The 27,743-nt window shown below is 39.9% G+C and overlaps 1 protein-coding gene across 1 annotated transcript in view; it reads right to left on the bottom strand.

The window, feature by feature from the left end:
* The window catches only part of arrdc1 (arrestin domain containing 1), a 60,902-nt gene that overhangs the window by 19,701 nt on the left and 13,458 nt on the right, over positions 1-27,743 (bottom strand). Inside the window, exon 2 of the mRNA XM_062959501.1 lies at positions 12,751-12,861. Within this exon, the coding sequence (XP_062815571.1) occupies positions 12,751-12,861 (111 nt within the window). The remainder of the gene's footprint in view (positions 1-12,750; positions 12,862-27,743) is intronic.

Below are 27,743 nucleotides of genomic sequence, written 5' to 3' on the forward strand. Positions count from 1 at the left end.
TTACTTGTAATTAATTACTTTCTATGTGGCTAAAGGTGAAACAAAACTGCAGTGGCCATCAGAACGTGGAACTGAACTACAGCAAACTAGTTACTTGAATTAATTACTTTCTATGTGGCTAAAGGTGAAATGAAACTGCAGTGGCCATCAGAACGTGGAACTGAACTACAGCAAACTAGTTACTTGTAATTAATTACTTTCTATGTGGCTAAAGGTGAAACAAAACTGCAGTGGCCATCAGAACGTGGAACTGAACTACAGAAAACTAGTTACTTGTAATTAATTACTTTCTATGTGGCTAAAGGTGAAACAAAACTGCAGTGGCCATCAGAACGTGGAACTGAACTACAGCAAACTAGTTACTTGTAATTAATTACTTTCTATGTGGCTAAAGGTGAAATGAAACTGCAGTGGCCATCAGAACGTGGAACTGAACTACAGCAAACTAGTTACTTGTAATTAATTACTTTCTATGTGGCTAAAGGTGAAATGAAACTGCAGTGGCCATCAGAACGTGGAACTGAACTACAGCAAACTAGTTACTTGAATTAATTACTTTCTATGTGGCTAAAGGTGAAACAAAACTGCAGTGGCCATCAGAACGTGGAACTGAACTACAGCAAACTAGTTACTTGTAATTAATTACTTTCTATGTGGCTAAAGGTGAAACAAAACTGCAGTGGCCATCAGAACGTGGAACTGAACTACAGCAAACTAGTTACTTGTAATTAATTACTTTCTATGTGGCTAAAGGTGAAACAAAACTGCAGTGGCCATCAGAACGTGGAACTGAACTACAGCAAACTAGTTACTTGAATTAATTACTTTCTATGTGGCTAAAGGTGAAATGAAACTGCAGTGGCCATCAGAACGTGGAACTGAACTACAGCAAACTAGTTACTTGTAATTAATTACTTTCTATGTGGCTAAAGGTGAAACAAAACTGCAGTGGCCATCAGAACGTGGAACTGAACTACAGAAAACTAGTTACTTGTAATTAATTACTTTCTATGTGGCTAAAGGTGAAACAAAACTGCAGTGGCCATCAGAACGTGGAACTGAACTACAGCAAACTAGTTACTTGTAATTAATTACTTTCTATGTGGCTAAAGGTGAAATGAAACTGCAGTGGCCATCAGAACGTGGAACTGAACTACAGCAAACTAGTTACTTGTAATTAATTACTTTCTATGTGGCTAAAGGTGAAATGAAACTGCAGTGGCCATCAGAACGTGGAACTGAACTACAGCAAACTAGTTACTTATAATTAATTACTTTCTATGTGGAAGCCTCCAAAGGAGCCTGCGCCACACTCAGGGCCGAGAGAGAAAGTAATTAATTACAAGTAACTAGTTTTCTGTAGTTCAGTTCCACGTTCCGATCGCTACTTAACTTTCATTCCACCTTTAGTCACATAGAAAATAATTAACTACAAATAACTACTTGTCTGTAACTTATCAGTTCCAAGCTCTGCTGACCGCTAACTGGTGGGGCACTCTCACTTTACCTTCACCTAAAAAGTAATTAATTACAAGTAACTTGTTCTCTGTAACTTATCAGTTCCAAGCTCTGCTGACCACTAACTGGTGGGGCACTCTCACCTTACCTTCATCCACATAGAAAGTAATTAATTACAAATAACTAGTTAAGTAATTAATTGCAAGTAACTAGTTGTCTGTAACTTATCAGTTCCAAGCTCTGCTGACGTCTAACTGGTGGGGCACTCTCACTTTACCTTCACATAAAAAGTAATTAATTGCAAGTAACTAGTTTGCTGTAGTTCAGCTCCGCATTCTGATGGCTACTGCACTTTCATTTTGCCTTTAGCCATATAGAAAGTAATCAATTACAACTAACTATTGTCTGTAACTTATTACTTCCAAGCTCTGCTGATCGCTAACTGGTGGGGCACTCTCAATTTACCTTTATCCACATAGAAAGTAATTAATGAAAAGCAACTAGTTAGCTTGTAGTTCAGTTCCATGCTCTGATGGCTACTGCACTTTCCTTTCACCTTTATCCACATAGAAAGTAATTATTTGCAAGTAACTAGTTAAATAATTAATTGCAAGTAACTAGCTGTCTGTAACTTATCAGTTCCAAGCTCTGCTGACCACTAACTGGTGGAGCATTCTCACTTTATCTTCATCTACATAGAAAGTAATTAATTACAAGTAACTAGTTCACCATAGCTCATCAATTCCATGCTCTGATGGCTACTGCACTTTCCTTTCACCTTTAGCCACATAGAAAGTAATTATTTGCAAGTAACTAGTTGTCTGTAACTTATCAGTTCCAAGCTCTGCTGACCACTAATTGGTGGAGCATTCTCACTTTATCTTCATCTACTTAGAAAGTAATTAATTACAAGTAACTAGTTCTCTGTAACTCATCAATTCCAGGCTCGGCTGGCCATTCTTTGGCAGGGCAAGTCATAAATGAATCAGGAAACTTGCAGAGTTTTAATGCAAAGGAGGAAACACGGGAAATCGGCTTGAGCCACCTGCTTCCGCTATTGCTTATGAAATATATTTTGTGCCAAAGCACAGCCTGCTTAGAAGCCACATTATATGGTGAGTATAGAGACAAATAAAGCAGTTTAACTGGCAAGATTAACTAATTACAAAGCTCTGAGAGCCTGCTTGGCGAATCCTCTGGAATTTCTGACTCTGTCGAACGCAAACAGGCTTCGGACTTTGGTCTTATTTACCCTCAACGTAATTGAACTGGCCAAACCTATTTATCTGAGCTGTCTCCTTTCCTTTGCATGCCATTTTTCAAAGACACACCTTAGTTTACAAAAGTTTATAACTTTTAGTTTATAACTCAGAGGTCTGCCTTTGGTGAGCTGCTTCTACCTCCTCGGGGGGGGGGGGGGGGGGGGAAACAACAGAGATTTTGAGGTTGAGTCTGGATGGCCATCTGTCAGGAGGGCTTTGATTGTGTCACTCTGCACGCCGGACTGGATAGGACCTTGGGGTCTCTTCCAACTCTATGATCTTTCAAGATGGAACCATTCAAAGGATGAGGATGGAATCTTCTTTTCTGGAGGTTTTGAAGCAGAGGCTGGATGGCCATCTGTCTGGAGTGGTTTGTGTCATTCCGCATGGCGGAATGGGGTTGGACTGGGGTCTCTTCCAACCCTATGATCTTTCAAGAGGAACCATTCAAAGTATGGTGATTGAGGTTTTGAAGCAGAGGCTGGATGGCCATCTGCAGGGAGTGATTTGCTTGTGTCATTCTGCATGGTGGAATGGGGTTGGACTGGGGTCTCTTCCAACCCTATGATCTTTCAAGATGGATCAATTCAAAGGATGGAGATAGAATCATCTTTTCTTGAAGTTTTGAAGCAGAGGGTGGCTGGCCATCTGCCGGGAGTGATTTGTTTGTGTCATTCTGCATGGCGGAATGGGGTGGGACTGGGGTCTCTTCCAACCCTATGATCTTTCAAGATGGATCCATTCAAAGGATGGTGATTGAGGTTTTGAAGCATAGGCTGGATGGCCATCTGGCGGGAGGGCTTTGATAGTGTCATTCCACATGGCGGAATGGGGTTGGGCTTGGGTCTCTTCCAACCCTATGATCTTTCAAGATGGAACCATTCAAAGGATGGTGACTGAGGTTTTGAAGCAGAGGCTGGATGGCCATCTGCCGGGAGTGGTTTGATTGTGTCCTTCCGCATGGTGGAATGGGGTTGGACTGGGGTCTCTTCCAACCCTATGATCTTTCAAGATGGATCAATTCAAAGGATGGAGATAGAATCATCTTTTCTTGAAGTTTTGGAGCAGAAGCTGGATGGCCATCTGTTGGGAGGGCTTTGATTGTGCCATTCCGCCTTGCGGAAGGGGGTTGCGCTTGGTGGCCTATGGGGTTTCTTGTACGGTTCGAAGAGGGGAATTCCATTCTGTGAAAGTCAAGGCTCTTGGAAACAAAGCCAGGTTTGTGTTGAGTCCCTGCCAAGGTTATGGCTGAGTATATTCTGGTGAAAAGACAGAAAGTCACGCTCTTTACTCCAGATTTACTCTGGACTTATCTGCCCTTGAGCAATGATGCTGCAAAGCAAATGTGCCGATCCCCTTGGGCTCTGGTTGGTTCCACTGCATTGAAAGCAAACTGGTTGAGCCGGTTTGCAAAAAAAGCGGAGTGTTTTCTTTGATTTGCCGGAAAACTGGTTGAATAACAAAACAGAAAATCTACCTGTTTCATCCTTGGAAGGAAAGAGGCATCGTAAAAGACTTTCCCTAATTGCATAGCCACTATTAGACACACACACACACACACATATATACTTCCAAGTGAGTCAAACTAGGTCAGGTACCATATATATATATATATACAGTAGAGTCTCACTTATCCAAGTCTCGCTTATCCAAGCCTCTGGATTATCCAAGCCATTTTTGTAGTCAATGTTTTCAATACATTGTGATATTTTGGTGCTAAATTTGTAAATACAGTAATTACTACATAACATTACTGCATATTGAACTACTTTGTCTGTCAAATTTGTTGTATAACATGTTGTTTTGGTGCTTAATTTGTAAAATCATAACCTAATTTGATGTTTAATAGGCTTTTCCTTAATCCCTCCTTATTATCCAAGATATTCGGTTATCCAAGGTTCTGCCGGCCCATTTAGCTTGGATAAGTGAGACTCTACTGTATATACATATATATATGAGCCGAAGTTAATAATAATAATAATAATAATAATAATAATAATAACACACACACATATATATACTTCCAAGTGCGTCAAACTAGGTCAGGTGCCATATATAGAAGCTGAAGTCAATAATAATAATAATAATAATAATAATACACACATACTTCCAAGTGAGTCAAACTAGGTCAGGTGCCATATATATATAGATAGATAGAGGAGCTGAAGTAAATAATAATAACAATAATAATAACAATAATAATAATAATAATCGGAGCCCCCGGTGGCGCAGTGTGTTAAAGCACTGAGCTGCTGAACTTGCGGACTGAAAGGTCGGCGGTTCGAATCCAGGGAGCAGAGTGAGCACCCACTCTTAGCCCCAGCTTCTACCAACCTAGCAGTTCGAAGACATGCAAATGTGAGTGGATCAATAGGTACTGCTTCTGTGCTCCATGCAGTCTTGCTGGTCACATGATCTAGAACAGGGGTCCCCAGACTAAGGCCCGGGGGCCGGATGTGGCCCTCCAAGGTCATTTACCTGGCCCCCGCCCTCAGTTTTATAATAAAATATTTTTATATCATTTTAAATAATATAATATATTGTATATACCTATAATATTGATAATAATATTATAATGGTATACAATATAATACTAATAATAATACCATATAATAATATTAATTATCTATATATATAAAAGAGTGATGGCATCACGGCGACCCACAAAACAACAAAACTACAGGCCCCCCAACCTCGAAATTTGACAACACAACCCATCATCCACACCTAGAATCATAGAATAGTAGAGTTGGAAGAGACCTCATGGGCCATCTAGTCCAACCTCTAGGTTGATACAACAAAAAGAAAAGAAAAATAAAGTCCTAATTAGAGAGAGAGAGGAATAATTGCTTTTATCCAATTGCTGCCAGTTAGAAGGCTAAGCTCCTCCAACTTGGTCTCCTAGCAACCCAATAAAAAATAATAAAAAACACTAAAAATTAATACAATAAAATACTATAATAACAGAAAATAACTAAAAATAATACAAGAAAATAATAAAATATAATAAATAAAAATATAACTTACAATAAAATTAATAAAAAATTGCAAATAACGTCAAATAAAAATTACACAATTTTTAACCAATGCCACCACCACTTTGCCACAGCAATGCGTGGCCGGGCACAGCTAGCATGTTATATATTACATATAATATTACAGTATAGTGGTATAATTCAATATAGTAATATATAATGCTAATATTGTGCTATGCTAATAATATATTGTATGTACATACAGCTGCTCCGAGTCCCCTTCGGGGTGAGAAGGGTGGGATATAAATGTAGTAAATAAATGTAGTAAATGAATAAATAAATAATTTTAGACTTAGGCTCGCCCAAAGTCTGAAATGACTTGAAGGCACACAACAACAACAACAACAATCCTAATTCACTTGACTATCTCATTGGCCAGAAGCAGGCCCACACTTCCCACTGAAATCCTGATAGGTTTATGTTGGTTACAATTGTTTTCATTTTTAAATATTGTATTGTTCTTTCATTGTTGTTGCTGTTTTGCACTACAAATAAGACATGTGCAGTGTGCATAGGAATTTGTTCGTTTTTGTTTTTTTTCCAAATGCTAATTCGGCCCCTCCACAGTCTGAAGGGTTGTGGACCGGCCCTCTGCTTTAAAAGTTTGAGGACCCGTGATCTAGAAAGTGTCTCTGGACAACGCCGGCTTTTTGGCTTAGAAATGGTATGCAAATGTGAGTAGATCAATAGGTAGTGCTTCTGCGGGAAGGTAACAGCACTGTTTCTATGATTCTATGAATTCTTTCCAAAGCCAGGTATTGCAAAAAGCACGGCCAAATGACTCCAGTAATGGAAACACTCACTCCAAACTGACGTCACCTCCGTTTACCATCAGGTGGAGCAAATGACTCACCTGTGATACTGTACCTAGGAACCAAAATTGTGTACCTGTATCTGTGCCAAATGCCAACAGCTAGGCTGACTCACCATATAGCATAGCAACCCAAGGTCAATTTCCTAACAAAGGTAAAAAGGTAAAGTTTTCCCTGACGTTAAGTCCAGTCGTGTCCGACTATGGGTGTTGGTGCTCATCTCCATTTCTAAGCCGAAGAGCCGGCGTTGTCCGTAGACACCTCCAAGGTTGTGTAGCCACTGGCATGACTGCATGGAGCGCCGTTACCTTCCCTCCGGAGCGGTACCTATTGATCTACCCACATTGGGATGTTTTTGAACTGCTAGGTTGGCAGGAGCTGGGGCTAACAGCGGGCGCTCATTCCGCTCCCAGGATTTGAACCTGGGACCTTTTGGTATGCAAGTTCAGCAGCTCAGTGCTTTAACACACTGTGCCACCAGGGGCCCCTAAGAAAACCCCTCCGCTAATCAAATTCCGGCATTATTTATTTATTTATTTGCAGTATTTATATTCCGCCCTTCTTTCTCACCCCGAAGGGGACTCAGGGCGGATGACATTACACATACAAGGCAAACTTCAATGCCTTGACATAGAACAAAGACAGAAGACAAACACAGGCTCCAAGCTGGCCTCGAACTCATGACCTCTTGGTCAGAGTGATTGGTCTCAGCTGGCTGCAGCTGGCTGCTCACCAGCTTGCGCCACAGCTTGCGCCACAGAGGTAAAGGTTTCCTCTTGACATTAAGTCTAGTCGTGTCCAACTCTGGGGTTTGGTGCTCATCTCCATTTCAAAGCCAAAGAGCAGGCATTGTTCGTAGACACCTCCAAGGTCATGTGGCCAGCATGACTGCATGGATTGCCATTACCTTCCCTCTTGAGTGGTAACTAATCATATTTGCATATTTTCAAACTGCTAGCTTGGCAGAAGCTGGGGCTAGCAATGGGAGCTCACCCAGTCTCATGGATTCGAACTGCCAACCTTCCAGTCAGCAAGTTCAGCAGCTCAGCAGTTTAACCCGATGCACCACTGTGGCCCCATAACCTTCCTCAAAAGCATTTTGGCAGAAAAAGGTCTTGGCATGCTTGTGGAAGGCTAGTAGGAATGAGCCATGCGGGTTTCTCTTGGGAGAGAGTTCCATAGCCTGGGAGCAGGCACCGAAAAGGCCTTCTCCCGTGTTTCCGTCAAGCGTTCTTACGCGGGTGATGGGGGACCGAGAGAAGGCCCTCCCCAGTAGATCATATATGAGTATCGATTTATATAATCCAAAAAGCAGATAATCTGAGATTAGATTCTGGGATATAGACTCAGAGTTGGAACAGATTTTATGGGCCATCCAGTCCAACCCCCCCCCCCCCTGCCAAAAAGCAAGAAAATTGCATTCAAAGCACCCCCAGACAGGTGGCCATCCAGCCTCTGTTTAAAAGCCTTCGAAGGAGGAACTTTCACTACATTTCGAGGCATACAGTTGCACTGCTGGCATCTCAGGACTGTGTGCCAAGTTGGGTCCAGATCCATCCGTGTTTGGGTTCACAGTGCTCTCTGGATGGAGGTGAACTACAACTCCCCCAAATCAAGGTGAAATTCCCCCAAAGCCCTTCTGGATTTTTTGCTGGTCATGGGGACTCTGTGTTCCAAGTTTGGTCCAATTCCAGCTTTGGTGGAATGCTCATTATGTAAGCCGCTCTGAGTCTCTTTTCAGAGATGGTCGCGGGGTGTAAGAATAAAGTTATTGTTGTATTATTATTATTATTATTATTATTATTATTATTATTATTAATTTATTTACAGTATTTATATTCCTCCCTTCTCACCCCAAAGGGGACTCAGGGCGGATCACATCTATCTATATATAAATGAGTGATGGCATCACGACACCCCACAAAACAACAAAACTACAGGCCCGCCAACCTCGAAATTTGACAACACAACCCATCATCCACGCCACTAGGTTGATACAACAAAAGGAAAAGAAAAAGAAAGTTCTAATTAGAGGGAGAGCAATAATTGTTTTTATCCAATTGCTGCCAGTTTAGAGGGCTAATCTCTGCCCACTTGGTCTCCTAGCAACCAACTCAGCCAAGGGACAGCCAGGGTTCAGTTAGGGGACAGGCAGACTTAGGCCTCACTTAGGCCTCTTCCACAGATTATCTAATTTGCACTGGATTATATGGCAGTGTAGACTCAAGGCCCTTCCACACAGCTATATAACCCATTTATAATCTTATATTATCTACTTTGAACTGGATTATCTTGAGTCCACACTGCCAGATAATCCACTTCAGAGTGCATTTTATACAGCTGTGAAGAAGGGGCCTCATATAATCCAGTTCTAAGCAATAATATAAGATTATCAATATACAGTAGAGTCTCACTTATCCAACATAAACCGGCCGGCAGGATAAGTGAATATGTTGGATAATAAGAAGGGATTCAGGAAAAACCGATTAAACATCAAATTAGGTAATCATTATCCAAATTAAGCACCAAAACATCATATTATACAACAAATTTGGCAGTAATGCTATGTAGTAATTACAGTAGAGTCTCACTTATCCAACATAAACCGGCCGGCAGGATAAGTGAATATGTTGGATAATAAGAAGGGATTCAGGAAAAACCGATTAAACATCAAATTAGGTAATCGTTATCCAAATTAAGCACCAAAACATCATATTATATAACAAATTTGGCAGTAATGCTATGTAGTAATTACAGTAGAGTCTCACTTATCCAACACTCGCTTATCCAACATTCTGGATTATCCAACTCATTTTTGGAGTCAATGTTTTCAATATATCGTGATATTTTGGTGCTTATTATTATTATTATTATTATTATTATTATTATTATTATTATCGTGGAAGCAGGAGCTTGTCTGTGTAAGTGGGCACACCAGCCACACCCATGCATACATATTTTCACTTTTATTATGTGTCTAGATGTCGAGATTATTTTATTTATTGCTTTTGACCTGAATTGTTGTTTGCTTGTTTGTTTTAGGCATTGAATGTTTGCCATTATTGTTACTCGTTGGAACTGGGGAAAGAGGGCAGGTTACAAATAAAGTGTTGTTGTTGTTCATAGTAATAGTACTCAGGGCATTAACAAAGGAGAAAAGGATGACTGCTGCATTGGTGGTGTTAAAGAGAAATACGGTAAGAGGACAAGAAACCAGGACCAGACACCAGAGCAGAAAACGGGTTCCTTGCCTTGTATGGTTTGCGGATCAGAGCAGTGTTGTTTTTTGCTCTTAAACGACAAGAAGTTTCATTTCCGCAAAGTCCGGAACCACAGCTGAAGCCACCAAGCCGGTTTGACGCACCCTCTCGGCCCCTTCCCTCCCACCCGTCACCATGTGTCAGCCAAAATCCCTCTCCCCGCCCGCGGTACCTGGACTAACAAAGCCGCACTGTCTGAGGCCGACCAGTTTCAAGGGAGGCCTCCTTTAAGGGGGGATGTGTGTTTGTGTATGTGTGGGTCCGATATATAAATGCCCCTGCCCAGGAATAATGAAGAATTGCATTATGTAACACGGTTTTGTGATGGGATTCTTTTACAAAGCTTGAACCTTTACAAAATATGGATGGCCACCTGTCAGAAGGGATCAAATGGTGCCCTTGTGGCAGAAAGGGGATGGACTGGATGGCCTTTGGGGGTCCTTTTTAACTCTAGCTTTCTATGATTCCATCATTATTATTATTTTTATTGTTGTTGTTGTTGTTACTACTACTACTACTATTAAGCAAGGCCTGGGTGACCATCTGTCAAGAGGGATCGGATGGTGCCCTTGTGGCAGAAAGGGGCTGGACTGGATGGCCTTTTGGGGGTCCTTTCCAACTCTAGTTTTCTATGATTCCATTATTATTATTATTATTATTATTATTATTATTATTATTATTATTATTGTTACTACTACTACTACTATTAAGCAAGGGCTGGGTGACCATCTGTCAAGAGGGATCGGATGGTGCCCTTGTGGCAGAAAGGGGCTGGACTGGATGGCCTTTTGGGGTCCCTTCCAACTCTAGTTTTCTATGATTCCATCATCATCATCATCATCATCATCATCATTATTATTATTGTTACTACTACTACTACTATTAAGCAAGGGCTGGGTGACCATCTGTCAAGAGGGATCGGATGGTGCCCTTGTGGCAGAAAGGGGCTGGACTGGATGGCCTTTTGGGGTCCCTTCCAACTCTAGTTTTCTATGATTCCATTATTATTATTATATATTATTATTGTTACTACTACTAGCACTATTAAGCAAGGGCTGGGTGACCATCTGTCAGGAGGGATCGGATGGTGCCGTCCTACATAACAGGGGATCTCTTCCATCTCTAGGATTCTATTCTATTATTATTATTATTATTATTATTATCATTAAACAGAGGCTCGGTGGCTATCTGTCAGGAGGGATTGGATGGCCTTTGGGGGTCCCTTCCAACTCTAGTTTTCTATGATTCCATTATTATTATTATTATTATTATTATTATTATTATTATTATTATTATTATTATTGCTACTACTACTAAGCAAGGGCTGGATGGCCATCTGTCAGGAGGGATCGGATGGTGTCGTCCTGCATAGCAGGGGATCTCCTCCATCTCTAGGATTCTATTATTATTATTATTATTATTAGTAGTAGTAGTAGTAGTAGTAGCATTGTTATGAAACAGAGGCTGGGTGGCTATCTGTCAGGAGGGATTGGATGGCCTTTGGGGGTCCCTTACAACTCTAGAATTCAATGATTCTGTTGTTGTTGTTGTCATGCAGAGGCTGGATGGCCATCTGTCGGGGGTGCTTTGAGGTCTCTTCCAACTCTAGAATTCTATTATTCTACTACTAAGCAAGGGCTGGATGACCATCTGTCAGGAGGGATTGGACAGTGTCGTCCTGCATAGCAGATGATCTTTTTCATCTCTGGGATTCTATTATTATTATTATTAGTAGTAGTAGTAGTACTACTACTACTATTAAACATTGGCTGGGTGGCTATCTGTTAGGAGGGATTGGAAGGCCTTTGGGGATCCCTTCCAACTCTAGGATTCAATGATTCTATCTATATATATAAAAGGGTAATGAAATTTCGGCCTAGGACAAAACAACGAAACTACACATCCCAGAAACACTAAACTTGGCAGCCCAACCCCTCATCCATGCCTCTGCATTCATACAACAAAAAGAAAAGAAAAATAAAGTCCTAATTAAAGGGAGAGGAAGAATTGTTTTTATCCAATTGTTGCCAGTTAGAAGGCTAAGCTTGGTCTCCTAGCAACCCACTCAGCCCAGGGGACAGGCAGAGTTAGGCCTCACTTAGGCCTCTTCCACACTGCCTATAAAATACAGATTAGGAGATGTGAACTGAATTATATGGCAGTGTAGACTCAAGACCCTTCCACATAGCAATATAACCCATTTATAATCTTATATTATCTGCTTTGAACTGGATTATCTGGACTCCACACTGCCATATAATCCACTTCAGTGTGCATTTTATCCAGCTGTGTAGAAGGGGCCTCATATAATCCAGTTCTAAGCAGATAATATAAGATTATAAATAGACAGTAGAGTCTCACTCATAAACAGGCTGGCAGAACGTTGGATAAGTGAATATGTTGGATAATAAGAAGGGATTCAGGAAAAGCCGATTAAACATCAAATTAGGTAATCATTATACAAATTAAGCACCAAAACATCATGTTATACAACAAATTTGACAGAAAAAGTAGTTCCATGCGCAGTAATGCTATGTAATAATTACTGTATTTACAAATTTAGCACCAAAATATCACAATGAATTAAAAACACTGACTACAAAAACATTGACTACTAAAAGGCAGACTGCATTGGATAATCCAGAACATTGGATAAGCGAATGTTGGATAAGTGAGATTTTACTCTACAGGGGAAAACCTTTACCCTTGACCTTAACTACCACCAATTCCTCAATACTTTATTTCCCATACCACCAGACTTCGCCACAGCAACGCATGGCTGGGCACAGCTAGTTATTATTATTATTATTATTATTATTATTATTATTATTATTATTATTACTACTACTACTATTATTGTCAAGCAAAAGCTGGATGGCCATCTGTTGGGAGGGCTTTGCCCATCCCATCCGGTCCCTCTTACCTTTGTCGGCCAGCGAGAGCGTGGTGTTGAAATACTGCTCCTCCACCGTCCAGGCCGTGTCGTTGATCTTGTTGGAAACCCCGCAAGATCCCACGCAACTCACCTTGATGGCTAGGAAATCAAGAGAGAGAAAAGAGGAAAATTTTAGTGTCGTGACAAATAAATAGTCAATCAATCAATCAACCAACCAACCAATCAATCAGCTCAGTGAATATCATAGAATATCATTATCCATTGATTGGATATACACATTGTGATGCTCCAAAAATATTTGGTCCAAACTTGGCACACAGAGGCCCCATGACCAGCAAAAAAGACTGGAGGTCTTTGGGGAAAATTCCCTTGATTTTGGGAGTTGTAGTTCACCTACATCCAGAGAACACTGTGAACCCAAACTGGACCCAACTTGACACATAGACCTGATATGCTGGAATTTGATTACTGGAGGGGTTTGAGTTAGGGTTAGGGAACTGACCTTCCTTTCTGGGAGTTGTAGTTCACCCATAACCAGAGAAACTATAACTTCCACTGATGATGGACCTGGACCAAACTTGGCACACAGAACCATCATGGGTAACTCAACCTACTGGAGATGTTTGAAGGCAATGACCATAGTGGGAGTTGTAGTTCACCCTACAGCTAGAGAGCATAATAAACACCTTTTGCCTTCATCCACAGAGAAAGTAATTAAGTAAGTAAGTAATTGTCTGTAACTTATCCGTTCCAGGCTCTGCTGACCACTAACAGATGGGGCACTCTCACTGTACCTTCATCCACACAGAAAGTAATTAATTGAAAGTAACTAGTTAAGTAATTACTTGAAAATAACTAGTTGTCTCTAACTTATCAGTTCCAGGCTCTGCTGACCACTAACGGATGGGGCACTCTCACTGTACCTTCATCCACACAGAAAGTAATTAATTAAAAGTAACTAGTTAGCTGTAGTTCAGTTCCACGCTCTGATGCTACTGTGCTTTCCTGTCACCTTTAATCACACAGAAAGTAATTAATTGCAAATAACTAGTTGTCTGTAACCTATTGGTTCCAGGCTCTGCTGACCACTAACGGATGGGGCATTCTCACTTTACCTTCATCCACACAGAAAGTAATTAATTAAAAGTAACTAGTTAGCTGTAGTTCAGTTCCACGCTTTGCTGGCTACTGCGCTTTCTTTTACCTTTAATCGCACAGAAAGTAATTAATTGCAAGTAACTAGTTAAGTAATTAATTGAAAGTAACTAGTTGTCTGTAACTTATCCGTTCTAGGCTCTTCTGACCACTAACGGATGGGGCACTCTCACTTTACCATCATCCACATAGAAAGTAACTAACTAAAAGAAACTAGTTAGCTGTAGTTCAGTTCCACGCTCTGATGGCTACTGCGTTTTCCTGTCACCTTTAATCACACAGAAAGTAATTAATTGAAAGTAACTAGTTAAGTAATTAATTGAAAATAACTAGTTGTCTCTAACTTATCAGTTCCAGGCTCTGCTGACCACTAACGGATGGGGCACTCTCACTTTACCTTCATCCACACAGAAAGTAATTAATTAAAAGTAACTAGTTAGCTGTAGTTCAGTTCCACGCTCTGCTGGCTACTGCGCTTTCCTGTCACCTTTAATCACACAGAAAGTAATTAATTGCAAGTAACTAGTTAAGTAATTACAGTAGAGTCTCACTAATCTAAGCCTCACTTATACAAGCCATTTTTGTAGTCAATATTTTCAATATATCGTGATATTTATTCCTAAATTCGTAAATACAGTAATTACAACATAACATTACTGTGTATTGAACTACTTTTTCTGTCAAATTTGTTGTATAACATGATGTTTTGGCGCTTAATTTGTAAAATCATAACCTAATTTGATGTTTAACAAGTTTTTCCTTAATCCCTCTTTATTATCCAAGATATTCGCTTATCCCAGCTTCTGCCAACCCATTTAGCTTGGATAAGTGAGACTCTACTGTATATATATTTCCAAGCCGTGGATGGTTGGATGCATGAATACAGAATCTGTCGATATGAAAGAGCTGATTGTACATATATCATTGTGGAATAAATAGGAGATGAGATCTATATTGATGCCTGATCTTTGATACTCTTTCTCGTATTAATATCGAAGGTTGGCACACGAGGAAACGGGCATCCAGGCACACAATGCCGAAGCCAAATATTAGAAGCCGGCATTGTCTCTCTCAATAGCAATCCCGTTCTGCCGTTCCTGGATTTCGGCGGGTCTCCTAGCAACATCGTTTCCTTTGGTGTGATTCTTGGCAGGAGGGGAATTAAAGGGATTTTTAAGCACTTTGCACAAAAATCGTTTCAAATTAAGCCAAGCGACTCCGAAGCCTCGTTGGAAACAGTCGGAACTGGAGCTGGGCGACGATGGGAATATATTGCGTTCGCCTCGAAGGGAAGCATCTCCCAACACTTCTGGATTTGAAACAGTAATATTTCATGAAAATGAACAAAATCTGGCTACCAGTATTAAAAAACTCAAAAATCAGAACAGTAAATAAAAAGCAATACTCTGAAAACAGAGGATTTCCAGACATGAATCAACCTAGGGCAGTTAACGACTCTAAACAAAGGATGCCCCAGAGGCAGGAAGAAGACAGCAGATAAGCTTTTCAATGCTAATTAAAGTGATTAACTACACAACATTCACACTGACCTCTCTCACCCTAGACTTTCCACAGATATATATTAACCTCTTTGCTTAGTTTTCTCCATACCTCACAACCTCTGAGGATGCCTGCCATAGATGTGGGCGAAACGTCAGGAGAGAATGCTTCTGGAACATGGCCACACAGCCCGAAAGACATACAACAACCCAGTAATATTTATTCTTTTGCCTCCGTCCTCATGCCAAGGAATTGAGAGCTCCTTGCGAGGCAGTAATTAGGACCAGTTAGCTTTGCAAAAGACCTGCTCCCAGTAAAAAACGGAGACACGGCTGCTGTTAGTACTGTTGGCTTCGGCTTCAGGGTTTCAATGGCTCTGTCTGCACTGCCATATAATGCAGTGTGAAATTGCATTAGTGTGTGGACTCATATAATGCCAATTATAACAATAATACACTATTTTAATTGTATATTTATATTACATGTACCATATATACTCGAGTATAAGCCGACCCGAATATAAGCTGAGGCACCTAATTTTGCCACAAAAAACTGGGAAAACTTATTGACTCGAGTATAAGCCGAGGGTGGGAAATGCAGCAGGTACTGGTAAATTTCAAAAATAAAATTAGATACCAATAAAATTACATTAATTGAGGCATCGGTGGGTTAAATGTTTTGAATATTTACTGTATTTCAAAGAAAAACAGTAAACTATATAAGTGGAAAAGCAACAATAACTTTATAATCATCATCATCATCATCATCATCATCATCATCAACAGCTTCCTTTGTACCCTGCCCTATCTCTCTCATGATATTTTGGTGCTAAATTTGTAAATACAGTAATTACAACATAACATTACTGCGTACTGAATTACTTTTTCTGTCAAATTTGTTGTATAACATGATGTTTTGGTGCTTAATTTGTAAAATCATAACCTAATTTGATGTTTAATAGGCTTTCCCTTAATCCCTCCTTGTTATCCAAGATATTTGCTTATCCAAGCTTCTGCCAGCCCGTTTAGCTTGGATAAGTGAGACTCTACATGCTGTACATGTAATAATAAATTAGAGTAAAATAATAAATGCAATAATAATAATACAGTAATAAGATCAGAGTGAAATAATAAATGCATTATTAATAATAATAAAAATAGAGTAAAATAAATGTAATAGCAACAATAATAGAGAAAAAATAAATGTAATAATACAAATAATAATAGAGAAAAATAATAAATGTACCATATATTCTCGAGTATAAGCTTTTTTTCCGTGTCAGGAGCAACCGGAGTTGCTTCTGGAGTGAGGGAATTGGCCGTCTGCAAGGACGTTGCCCAGGGGACGCCCGGATGTTTTGATGTTTTACCATCCTTGTGGGAGGCTTCTCTCATGTCCCCGCATGGAGCTGGAGCTGACAGAGGGAGCTCATCCACGCTCCCCCCGGGTGGGATTCGAACCTAGAAGCCTTCAGGTCAGCAACCCAACCTTCAAGTCACAAGGTTTTTATCCCCTAGGCCACCGGAGGCTCCAAGTATAAGCTGACCCAAATATAAGCCAACCAGGACCCTCACCTGAGTATAAGCCGAGGGGGGCTTTTTCAGTCTTAAAAAAAGGGCTGAAAACTAGGCTTATACTCGAGTATATATAGTATGAACCCCACTTGTCTAGTTTCCAACAGACCTGACAACCTCTGAGGATGCCTGCCATAGATGTGGGCGAAACGTCAGGAGAGAATGCTTCTGGAACATGGCCATACAGCCTGGAAAACTCACAGCAATCCGGACAGTTACTATTCCTGGGAAACGAGGTAATATTCCTCTTTGCCAACGAAAGAAGCCAACTAAAGGCTGGTCTCTGTAGACATAATGTTGGGTATGTTCTCTGGAATTGGGGAAGCTACAAACTTGCCAAAAAGACAGAAACTCACAAAAAAAATTCATTTCTGCAAAGGCGGCAGGAGATCAGCCACCTCCATGTTCCAGACTGCTGTCCAAACATGGCATTAGAGCCCAGCCGGGAGCATCCCAGCAACGGACCAATGTAAACACGCCAGTTTGCATATTTAAAAAAGAGGGAGAGAAATATTGACTGTTGACAGAAAAGTAGCTCAGCGAGCCCGACACCCTGGCTTTCAAAGGATGTCCAAGGAAGGCAAGAGAAGAGACAAAAATGGTCCTCTGGCAGCAGAGAAGAGGCCAAAATAGACTCCACTGAGACCTGTTTTTGAAGGCATCTCAACCATCAAGACTTTCCATCAATTCCATCTGGCGAGACACTGGGGGTAGGACATGAAGTCCAGTCGTGTCCAACTCTGGTTTGGTGCTCATCTTCATTTCTAAGCCAAAGAGCCGGCGTTGTCCGTAGACACCTCCAAGGTCATGTGGCCATGGGCATGAATGCATGAAGCACCGTTACCTTCCCGTCGAAGCGGTACCTATTGATCTACTCACACTCTGGGGGAGGGTGCTCATCTCCATTTCTAAGCTGCAGAGCCGGTGTTGTCCGTAGGCACCTCCAAGGTCATGTAGCCACTGACATGACTGCATAGAACACTGTTACCTTCCCGTCAGAGCAGTACCTACTGATCTACTCACACTTGCATGTTTTCGAACTGCTAGGTTGGCAGAAGCTGGAGCTAACAGCGGGAGCTCCCCCTGCTCCCCGGATTCGAACCGCCGACCTTTCAAAGTAAGCACCATATAATTCAACAGGAAATAACACTTTCAGACCAGGAACAGAACATTTTGAAATTTTGTCACCTAGTATTTATTTATCGTGTTTGAAAACACAAACACAAAGTTTTAAACAGGCGACTTGTTGTTGTTACATAGTATAATAGTATTTATAATAATAATATAATAATTGGAATAATAATAAAATTTGCAGGCCGAAAGGTCGCAGGTTCGAATCCGGGGAGCGGAGTGAGCACCTGCTGTTAGCTCCAGCTTCTGCCAACCTAGCAGTTCGAAAACATGCAAATGTGAGTAGAGTACTCTGGCGGGAAGGTAACAGCGCTCCATGCAGTCATGCCGGCCACATGACCTTGGAGGTGTCTACGAACAACGTCGGCTCTTCGGTTTAGAAATGGAGATGAGCACCAACCCACAGAGTTGGACACGACTGAACGTCAGGGGAAACCTGTACTTTTACCTTTAAATATAATAATAACAACAATAACAACAACAACAACAACAATAATAAAAACAAAAACTTTATTTGTATTCCGCCCTATCTCAGCAAGGGAACTTGGTGAGATAGGGCCATGCTTCTAAGAAAGAGGTTGTTGTTGTTGCTGTTTTTTTAGCAACAGCCTTGATCTTCACCCAAGTACACAATGTCTTTCCTTTCACCAAACCTTGAACGCCTTCGACCGGAGACCACACACTTCTCAACCAGAAAGAAAGCAGAAGTAGGAAGCAAACGCCACATACGAGCCGAGTTATGAGCAAAACAAGCCCACATCACATCCCCGGCTCCCAGGATCCCATGACATTGCGCCAGTGCAACATTTGAGCTATCAAACGATAGTGTAGATCAATGATGGGCAACCTTTTGCGCTTGGTGTGTCAAAATTCACCAAAAAACCTAGCATGACTTGGGTGGTGTGTCACTTCGAGAAAAAACCCATAATTTCACAATATATATAGTTTAAAAAACAAAAATATATAATTGTAATATATAACTGTATTTAATAAATCAAAAACTATTTACTACCATTATTTCCATATACAACCATCTATGGTACCTCTTGCAATTTCCACACTGATTTCTCTCTATTGTAGTTTCAATGTAGTCATGAACAATGAATATCATAATAATATAATAGTAATAATATAATAATATACTATTTATTTATTTATTTACAGTATTTATATTCCGCCCTTCTCACTCTGAAGAGGACTCAAGGCGGATTACAATGAACACATATATGGCAAACATTCAATGCCAACAGACATATATAGACAGACACAGAGGCATTTAACTTTTTTTTCCCAGCTTCACGATTCCGGCCACAAGGGGAGCTGTTGCTTCACTGTCCACTAGTGGCTGTACTTCCTCATTCCTTTCCTCGTGTTTTGCTGGCAGTTTTTATGATGTTCTAAATTACAGTAGAGTCTCACTTATCCAACATAAACGGGCCGGCAGAAAGTTGGATAAACAAATATATTGGATAATAAGGAGGGATTAAGGAAAAGCCTATTAAACATCAAATTAGGTTATGATTTTACAAATTAAGCACCCAAACATCATGTTATACAACAAATTTGACAGAAAAAGTAGTTCATTACGCAGTAATGCTATGTAGTAATTACTGTATTTACAAATTTAGCACCAAAATATCACGATGTATTGAAAACATTGACTACAAAAATGCGTTGGATAATCCAGAATGTTGGATAAGTGAGTGTTGGATAAGTGAGACTCTACTGTAGTTAAATTAGCCTCCCGCATAAAGCGTACCTAAATTTCCCTACTTGACAGATGCAACTGTCTTTCGGAGCTGCATATACTACAATAATAATAGAATAATAATAGAATGATTATATATATGTGTGTGTGTGTGTGTGTGTAATTCCCATGGAGTAAACTACAAAACCACTGGATCAAATCACACCAAATTTTGCCACAAAAGACATTAGTCATCCAATCAATCTGCATGCGGCAGCGTGTCAGCAAAAATGGCTAGGTGTGTCAGTGCTGACACGCGTGTCATAGGTTGGCCATCACTTGTGTTGATGTATCCTAGAATGTAAAAGATTTGTTGATTTTAAAAGCAAAAAAATCCTTGAGAACGGACATCTGCCACAGCTTTCGAGCGCCCACTCCGTCCAAGAACCTGAGAACGCAGCCCACCTGCGCAATGTGGATCTCGGTATGTGTGAAGCCGCAGTTATTTTTATCAGAGTAATGCGCACAGCGTAGCAGCAGATGAATGACATCAGTTGAGCGCAAAACGAATGGAACGTCAGAGACAATGTAAAAAACATTTACAAAGTTTACTGAACAAGACAAACAGACTTGCAGACAATAGACACAGGACTTTCACTCTAGGCCAGGGGTCCCCAAACTAAGGCCCGGGGTCCGGATGCGGCCCTCCAAGGTCATTTACCTGGCCCCCGCCCTCAGTTTTATAATATAATATTTTATATCATTTTTAATAATATATTGTATTTACATATAATATTGATAATAATATTATAATGTTATACAATATAATACTAATACCATATAATAATATTAATTATATGTTATATATTACATATAATATTACAGTATAGTGCAGGGGTCCCCAAAGTAAGGCCTGGGGGCCGGATGCAGCCCTCCAAGGTCATTTACCTGGCCCCGCCATCAGTTTTATAATATAATATTTTATATCATTTTAAATAATATAATATATTGTATATACATATGATATTGATAATAATATTATGTTATACAATATAATATTAATAATGATACCATATCATAATATTAATTATATGTTGTATATTACATATAATATTACAGTATAGTGGTATCGTTCAATATGGTAATATATAATGCTAATATTGTGCTATGCTAATAATATAATATATTGTATGTACATACAGCTGCTCTGAGTCCCCTTCAGGGTGAGAAGAGCGGGATATAGATGTAATAAATAAATGTAGTAAATAAATAAATAAATAAATAATGTTAGACTTAGGCTCGCCCAAAGTCTAAAATGACTTGAAGGCACACAACAACAACAACAATCCTAATTCACTTGACTATCTCATTGGCCAGAAGCAGGCCCACACTTCCCATTGAAATCTTGATAGGTTTATGCTGGTTACAATTGTTTTCATTTTTAAATATTGTATTGTTCTTTCATTGTTGTTGTTGTTTTGCACTACAAATAAGACATGTGCAGTGTACATAGGAATTTGTCCGGTTTTTTTCCAAATGATAATTCGGCCCCTCCATAGTCTGAAGGATTGTGGACCGGCCCTCTGCTTTAAAAGTTTGGGGACCCCTGCTCTAGGCAAACAGCACAGATCTTCTAAGCAGGCAGAACAGATCTCATCTGATGCAATCAGCTATATACAAACACACTTGTAGTCTGGACACTCCTATCTGGCTCCAACCACATATCCAAGGTCAATACAGCTTCTTACCAAATTAACTCTTTACACACTATAGCATTTCCTGGATGATGCAATACATGCTAGACACAAATTTCATTTAAACACCACTAATACAAAAATCCCACATTAACAATTTTGAGTCCGGTGGAGAATGTGGTTAAGTTTGACACGTTGGAGGAGGAGATAGGCAAGGGCAAACCGAAACTATGCCAGTCTCTTGGCAACGTGGATGCCAGCCGAGCCTCTCTTGCAACAGCAGCGGGTGCCGGATTCACACCGGATTTCGAGTTGATCTCGAAAGGTGCCATCCAGGTGTGGAGCTTTAGTCGCCTCCAAAATAGAACCAGGATCTTCCAAGTTCACACCAATAAGTCACCGATCCCTCCCACGGCTCAGAAACTGACGTTTTACCAGTTACTTTGCCCATTATGGACTCCAGAAAACCATTCATTGTTGCCTTTCCATTGAAGTGACTAGCAAGTACGTAACATTCTGCATCCCTGGTTGCTTTCTGTTATTACACTATGTAACAAAATCTGGGGGGAGAGGGGGGACTCTGTTCCTGGTTTGAAAGTGTTATTTCCTGTTTAATGGTGCGGTCCTTACAATACCGTATATACTCGAGTATAAGCAGAGTTTTTCAGCCCTTTTTTAAAACTGAAAAAGCCCTCCTCGGCTTATACTTGGGTCCTGGTCCTGGTTGGCTTATATTCGGGTTGGCTAATACTCAAGCATATGTAATACATTTATTATTTTACTCCATTAATTATTATTACAGTAGAGTCTCACTTATCCAAGCTAAACAGGCCAGCAGAAGCTTGGATAAGTGAATATCTTGGATAATAAGGAGGGGTTAAGGAAAAGCCTATTAAATATCAAATTAGGTTATGATTTTACAAATTAAGCACCAAAACATCATGTTATACAATAAATTTGACAGAAAAAGCAGTTCAATACGCAGTAATATTATGTTGTAATTACTGTATTTATGACTTCAGCACCAAAATCTATATATATATATAAGAGTGATGGCATCACGGCGACCCACAAAACAACAAAACTACAGGCCCCCCAACCTCAAAATTTGACAACACAACCCATCATCCACGGCTCTAGGTTGATACAACAAAAAGAAAAGAAAAATAAAGTCCTAATTAGAGAGAGAGAGGAATAATTGCTTTTATCCAATTGCTGCCAGTTAGAAGGCTAAGCTCCTCCAACTTGGTCTCCTAGCAACCCAATAAAAATAATAAAAACACGAAAAATAATTAAAAATACTAAAAAATTAATACAATAAAATACTATAATAACAAAAAATAACTAAAAATAATACAAGAAAATAATAAAATATAATAAATAAAAAGATAACTTACAATACCACCACCACTTTGCCACAGCAATGCGTGGCCGGGCACAGCTAGTATCATGATATATTGAAAACATTGACTAGAAAAATGGCTTGGATTATCCAGAGGCTTGGATAAGGGAGGCTTGGATAAGTGAGACTCTACTGTATATGTATTATTTTACTCTATTTATTATTATTATATTATAATAATAATAAATTTCTATTCCAGAAGCTTTGTTTTTGTGGCTAACACAAGCTATGTTGAATTGGCTGAGACTCTAAAAGAGATTCACTGGAAAACTAGAGCAAAATTTGCTGCAGGATGCCCCACTAAAACAAAGTTTTGGGCAGTTGAATAAACTTTTCTCCATTTTTTTAATGATAGAACCAATTACGAAATGACATGTATAACCCAGGGACAAAAATGTGTTACACAGTGTTATTTGGGAGGGGCAATGTTAGGATTGTTAAGTGGACGCTCTAAAAAATCTCCTCCAAAACTGTATGCAGGGTATACAAATAAATTATTATTATTATTATTATTATTATTATTATTATTATTATTATTATTATTATTATTATGCGACTTAAAGTCACCTGTTGAGATTTGTAGGGTTGGCACTCTCCCATCCAGACACTAACCAGGGCTGACCCTGCTTAGCTTCCAAGATCTAGTCCTTTAGGATACTCAGGTTTGTGTATTTATATGCCTTCTAGCCACCTATCAACTTAAGGTGATACTATACATTTCATAGGCAAGGAAGACTTTGGTGGTTTTCCTCTGAATGTCTGGTATCCCATCAAAGCACTAACCAGGGCTGACCCTGCTTAGCTTCCAAGATCTAGTGCCTTTAGGATACTCAGGTTTGTGTATGTGTGTATTTATATGTCTTCTAGCCACCTATCAACTTAAGGTGATACTATACATTTCATAGGTGGTTTTCCCCTAAATGTCTGCTATCCCATCCAAGCACTACCCAGGGCTGACTCTGCTTAGCTTCCAAGATCTAGTGCCTTTAGGATACTCAGGTTTGTGTATGTGTGTATTTATATGCCTTCTAGCCACCTATCAACTTAAGGTGATACTATACATTTCATAGGCAAGGAAGACTTCGGTGGTTTTCCCCTAAATGTCTGGTATCCCATCCAAGCACTAACCAGGGCTGATCCTGCTTAGCTTCCAAGGACAGACATGCTCTTGGGTATTTACCTCTTTTGCCCATAGAGGAACGTGACAGCAGAAACCCTACAATTGATTCATCATGAGTTGGAGTTGACTTGAAGGTCAACCTCAAACTAGTTCTACCAGTTGAGTAAGTCCATTCCCCCTCTTGACTGCTGCTTTGGAGATGGATCATCATTACTAGAAAATTTAATCTTTTACAATAGCCTAGGCTACTTTTATCTCGCTTTGAGTTCTGTCGTGGTCAGATGGACCTGCCCACACACAGCAGCCACCGACTTCTGCAGTTTCTTAGCAACCCGATAAGAAGAACTTGCAAGTTTGCAAAGTTCGTCCACTCCTCTCTGCTAAGGAGATATGCCCACATTTGAATACTGGTGAGTTTTGAACCCAAACACCAATGGATCTGGACCCAACTTGGCACACATACCTGATGTGCCAAAATTTGATTACTGGAGGGGTTTGCGGGAACTGACTTTCCTTTCTGGGAGTTGTAGTTCACCCTATAGCCAGGGAGCACACTGAAAACCATTGATGATGCATCTAGTGTAAACATGCCCAACATAACAAACTTTATGTACTGAGTTTCTTGGGGTTCACCTGGTATGATGTAAGTTGTAGTTCACCCACAACCTTATGCATTTGGTACAATTTAAAATTGACTTTTTCAAATAACCTGGGCAAGACCGGGTACCCAAACTAGCATATAATAATAAAATAGTAGTAGTAGTAGTAGTAGTAGTAGTAATAATAATAATAATAATAATAATAATAATAATAATAATAATAATGCTTTCCTTTCAACAATGAATTGGTCATGACGTCTGGGTTTATTGTCCTGGGCTAGGTACCTAGGCTAGTAAATAATAATAATAATAATAATAATAATAATAATAATAATAATAATAATGCAGTAGAGTCTCACTTATCCAAGCCTCGCTTATCCAAGCCTCTGAATAATCCAAGCCATTTTTGTAGTCAATGTTTTCAATATATTGTGATATTTTGGTGCTAAATTTGTAAATACAGTAATTACAACATAACATTACTGTGTATTGAACAGCTTTTTCTGTCAAATTTGTTGCATAACATGATGTTTTGGTGCTTAATTTGTAAAATCATAACCTAATTTGATGTTTAATAGGCTTTTCCTTAATCCCTTATCCAAGCTTCTGCCGGCCCGTTTAGCTTGGATAAGTGAGACTCTACTGTAATAATGCTAATAATAATAATGCTTTCCTTTCAACAATGAATTGGTTGTGATGTTTGGGTTTGTTGTCCTGGGCTAGGTACCTAGGCTAGTAAATAATAATAATAATAATAATAATAATAATAATAATAATAATAATAATAATAGCTTTCCTTTCAACCACGAATTGTTCATGACGTTTGGGTTTATTGTCCTGGGCTAGGTATTCAGGATAGTAAATAATAATAATAATAATAATAATAATAATAATAATAGCTTTCCTTTCAACCATGAATTGGTCATGACGTTTGGGTTTCTTGTCCTGGGCCTGAATAGAGGTTCAAACACTGGTCTCCAGAGTCATAGGCCAACATTGAACCCATACACGTCCAAATCAAGACCATAATGTGCACTCACATCAAAATATCGGGGATGGTTTTTGGCGCATAGAGAGATTGGCTCTTATGCATCCCAACATTGGTTCAGCACCCTTTAAAGTTCGGACTAAGACCCAGTATGGGTCCCAGCCAGCACCTTTGGAGTCTCAAATTCCAGCACAAAAATGTATTATGCTCCCCATAGTCTGGTTATGATGCCAAACGCACCCTGTCATTGATGTCTAGGCCAACAACAAACGAAAGCCAAATCCATTGCAAAGATCTGCTGAGCAGGACCGACTTTTGTCCACTTTCCCCCGTTTTAGAGACGGGCTCAGAAGCCAACCAAAGAGGGATTATCTTCCTATACTGACCCCCGGCTTAGTAGGAGACATCGTGGCTCCAAAAAGATTGACCAGCTTTTTGGAGAGCGATGCAAAAATGATTAATCTAATGCCCGAGCAAAACAATCCGTTATTAGTTGGGAAAGAGCGAAATGATTGGGAGATAAAAATACTATCCTAATGAACAAAATCTGGTTATTAGTATTAAAAAAAACTCTAAAATCCGGATAGTAAATAAAGAACAACACTCAGAAAACAGCGGAATTCCAGACAGGAAACAATCAAATTGCCAGCTAACACCTCCCAACAAAGGATTCCCCCAGGCAGGAAGCAGCCAGGCTTTGAAACTAATCAATGCTAATCAAGGTGGAGGTCCAAGTATAGATGTGTGTTCTGGAGTATTGCTTTTTTTAACACAAAACTTCAGTTCCCGAGGCAGAAGTCACATGGAAAGAATAAGGATCGGTCCCACATCAAAAGCAAAGCATCTCGAACATGTTTTGGCAAATCCTGGATCGGAGAGATGTGAAATGACACATCCAGGTCAGGTAAGCCTTGCATTTGTAAACAGGATCCTTGGGAATTGTCTAGAGACTACATCAAGGTTTTTCCCCCCCCAAAATGGGTACGTAATTTCCATTTCGGTGGCCAAACACTAAGATCTATACTTTGCCAAGCTTGCTTTGATTAAGTTGTTCTCACATGAGACCAAACGTTTTGTGTTTCTCTGTCTTTTCTTCACCCGTCCCTTCAATGAATAATTCTGTGTTTTTTTTTGAAAAACAAACTTCCTATTTGGACAAAGGAAATGAAAGATTTTGACGGCAGTGATTGACAGAGATCTATATGGATGTTAATACAATGTCGTGGTCTGAGCATTGGATCGTGAATCTGGAGACCGGGGTTTGAATCTCTACTTGGACATGGAGACCCATTGGTTGGCTTTGGAAGAGTCACACTCTCTCAGCCTCAGAGGAAGGCAATGGGAACCCCTTTTGACCCAACCTTGCTGAGGAAAAACCACAATTAGGGTTGCCATAAAGCCAGAACACCTTTGAGGCAAACAACAAGAAAGTGGATCTTGTTCTGGGAATTTCTCAACGGCTGACTCACTGTACGTCACTGTACGTCCCATGGCTCTGAGTTTTTGTTTAATTAGTGCCCATGATTCCCAACCAAGATGTATTACGAATTCAGTCACAAGCAACCATGTGATCCGCACATGGATGGATCCATTGGGATGAGAATGTCAAGACTTATCAGACGTTTCCTTCTGATATTAAAATGTCCTTGTAAAGAAGACTATTTGAGAATGATAGGAAACCAATTCAGGGTTTCAGGTCCCTATGATCCTACGAAATGGCATTTACAACCCAGGTACAAAAATCATAGTGTTACACAATGTGCGGCCGCTCTTAGCTCCAGCTCCTGCCAACCTAGCGATTATTATTATTTGGTATTATTATTTTATTGTATGACACAGAAAACAAGATAGATATGCTGGATTTCATTTCACAAAATCACAAGTCAAACACTTCCAAAGTGTATTTTCGGATGATGCGCGCAGATCCCAGTCAGGTGGCCTACTGCAGTTGGCAGATCGTAATTTTGTCAATGCCTATTGTTTCCAAATGCCGGTTATGTGCCCATCACCATCGGGACCACCTGAACTGGTTTCTGCCAGAGTCTTTGAAGTTCAGTCTTGAGGTCCTGATAACGGCTGAGTTTTTCCTGTTGTTTTTCGTCAATGCGACTGTCACCTGGGATGGCAACATCAATGATCCAAACCTTTTTCTTTTCCACAACTGTGATGT

Source organism: Anolis carolinensis, unplaced genomic scaffold (genome assembly GCF_035594765.1).
Source record: "Anolis carolinensis isolate JA03-04 unplaced genomic scaffold, rAnoCar3.1.pri scaffold_7, whole genome shotgun sequence".
NCBI lineage: Eukaryota > Metazoa > Chordata > Lepidosauria > Squamata > Dactyloidae > Anolis > Anolis carolinensis.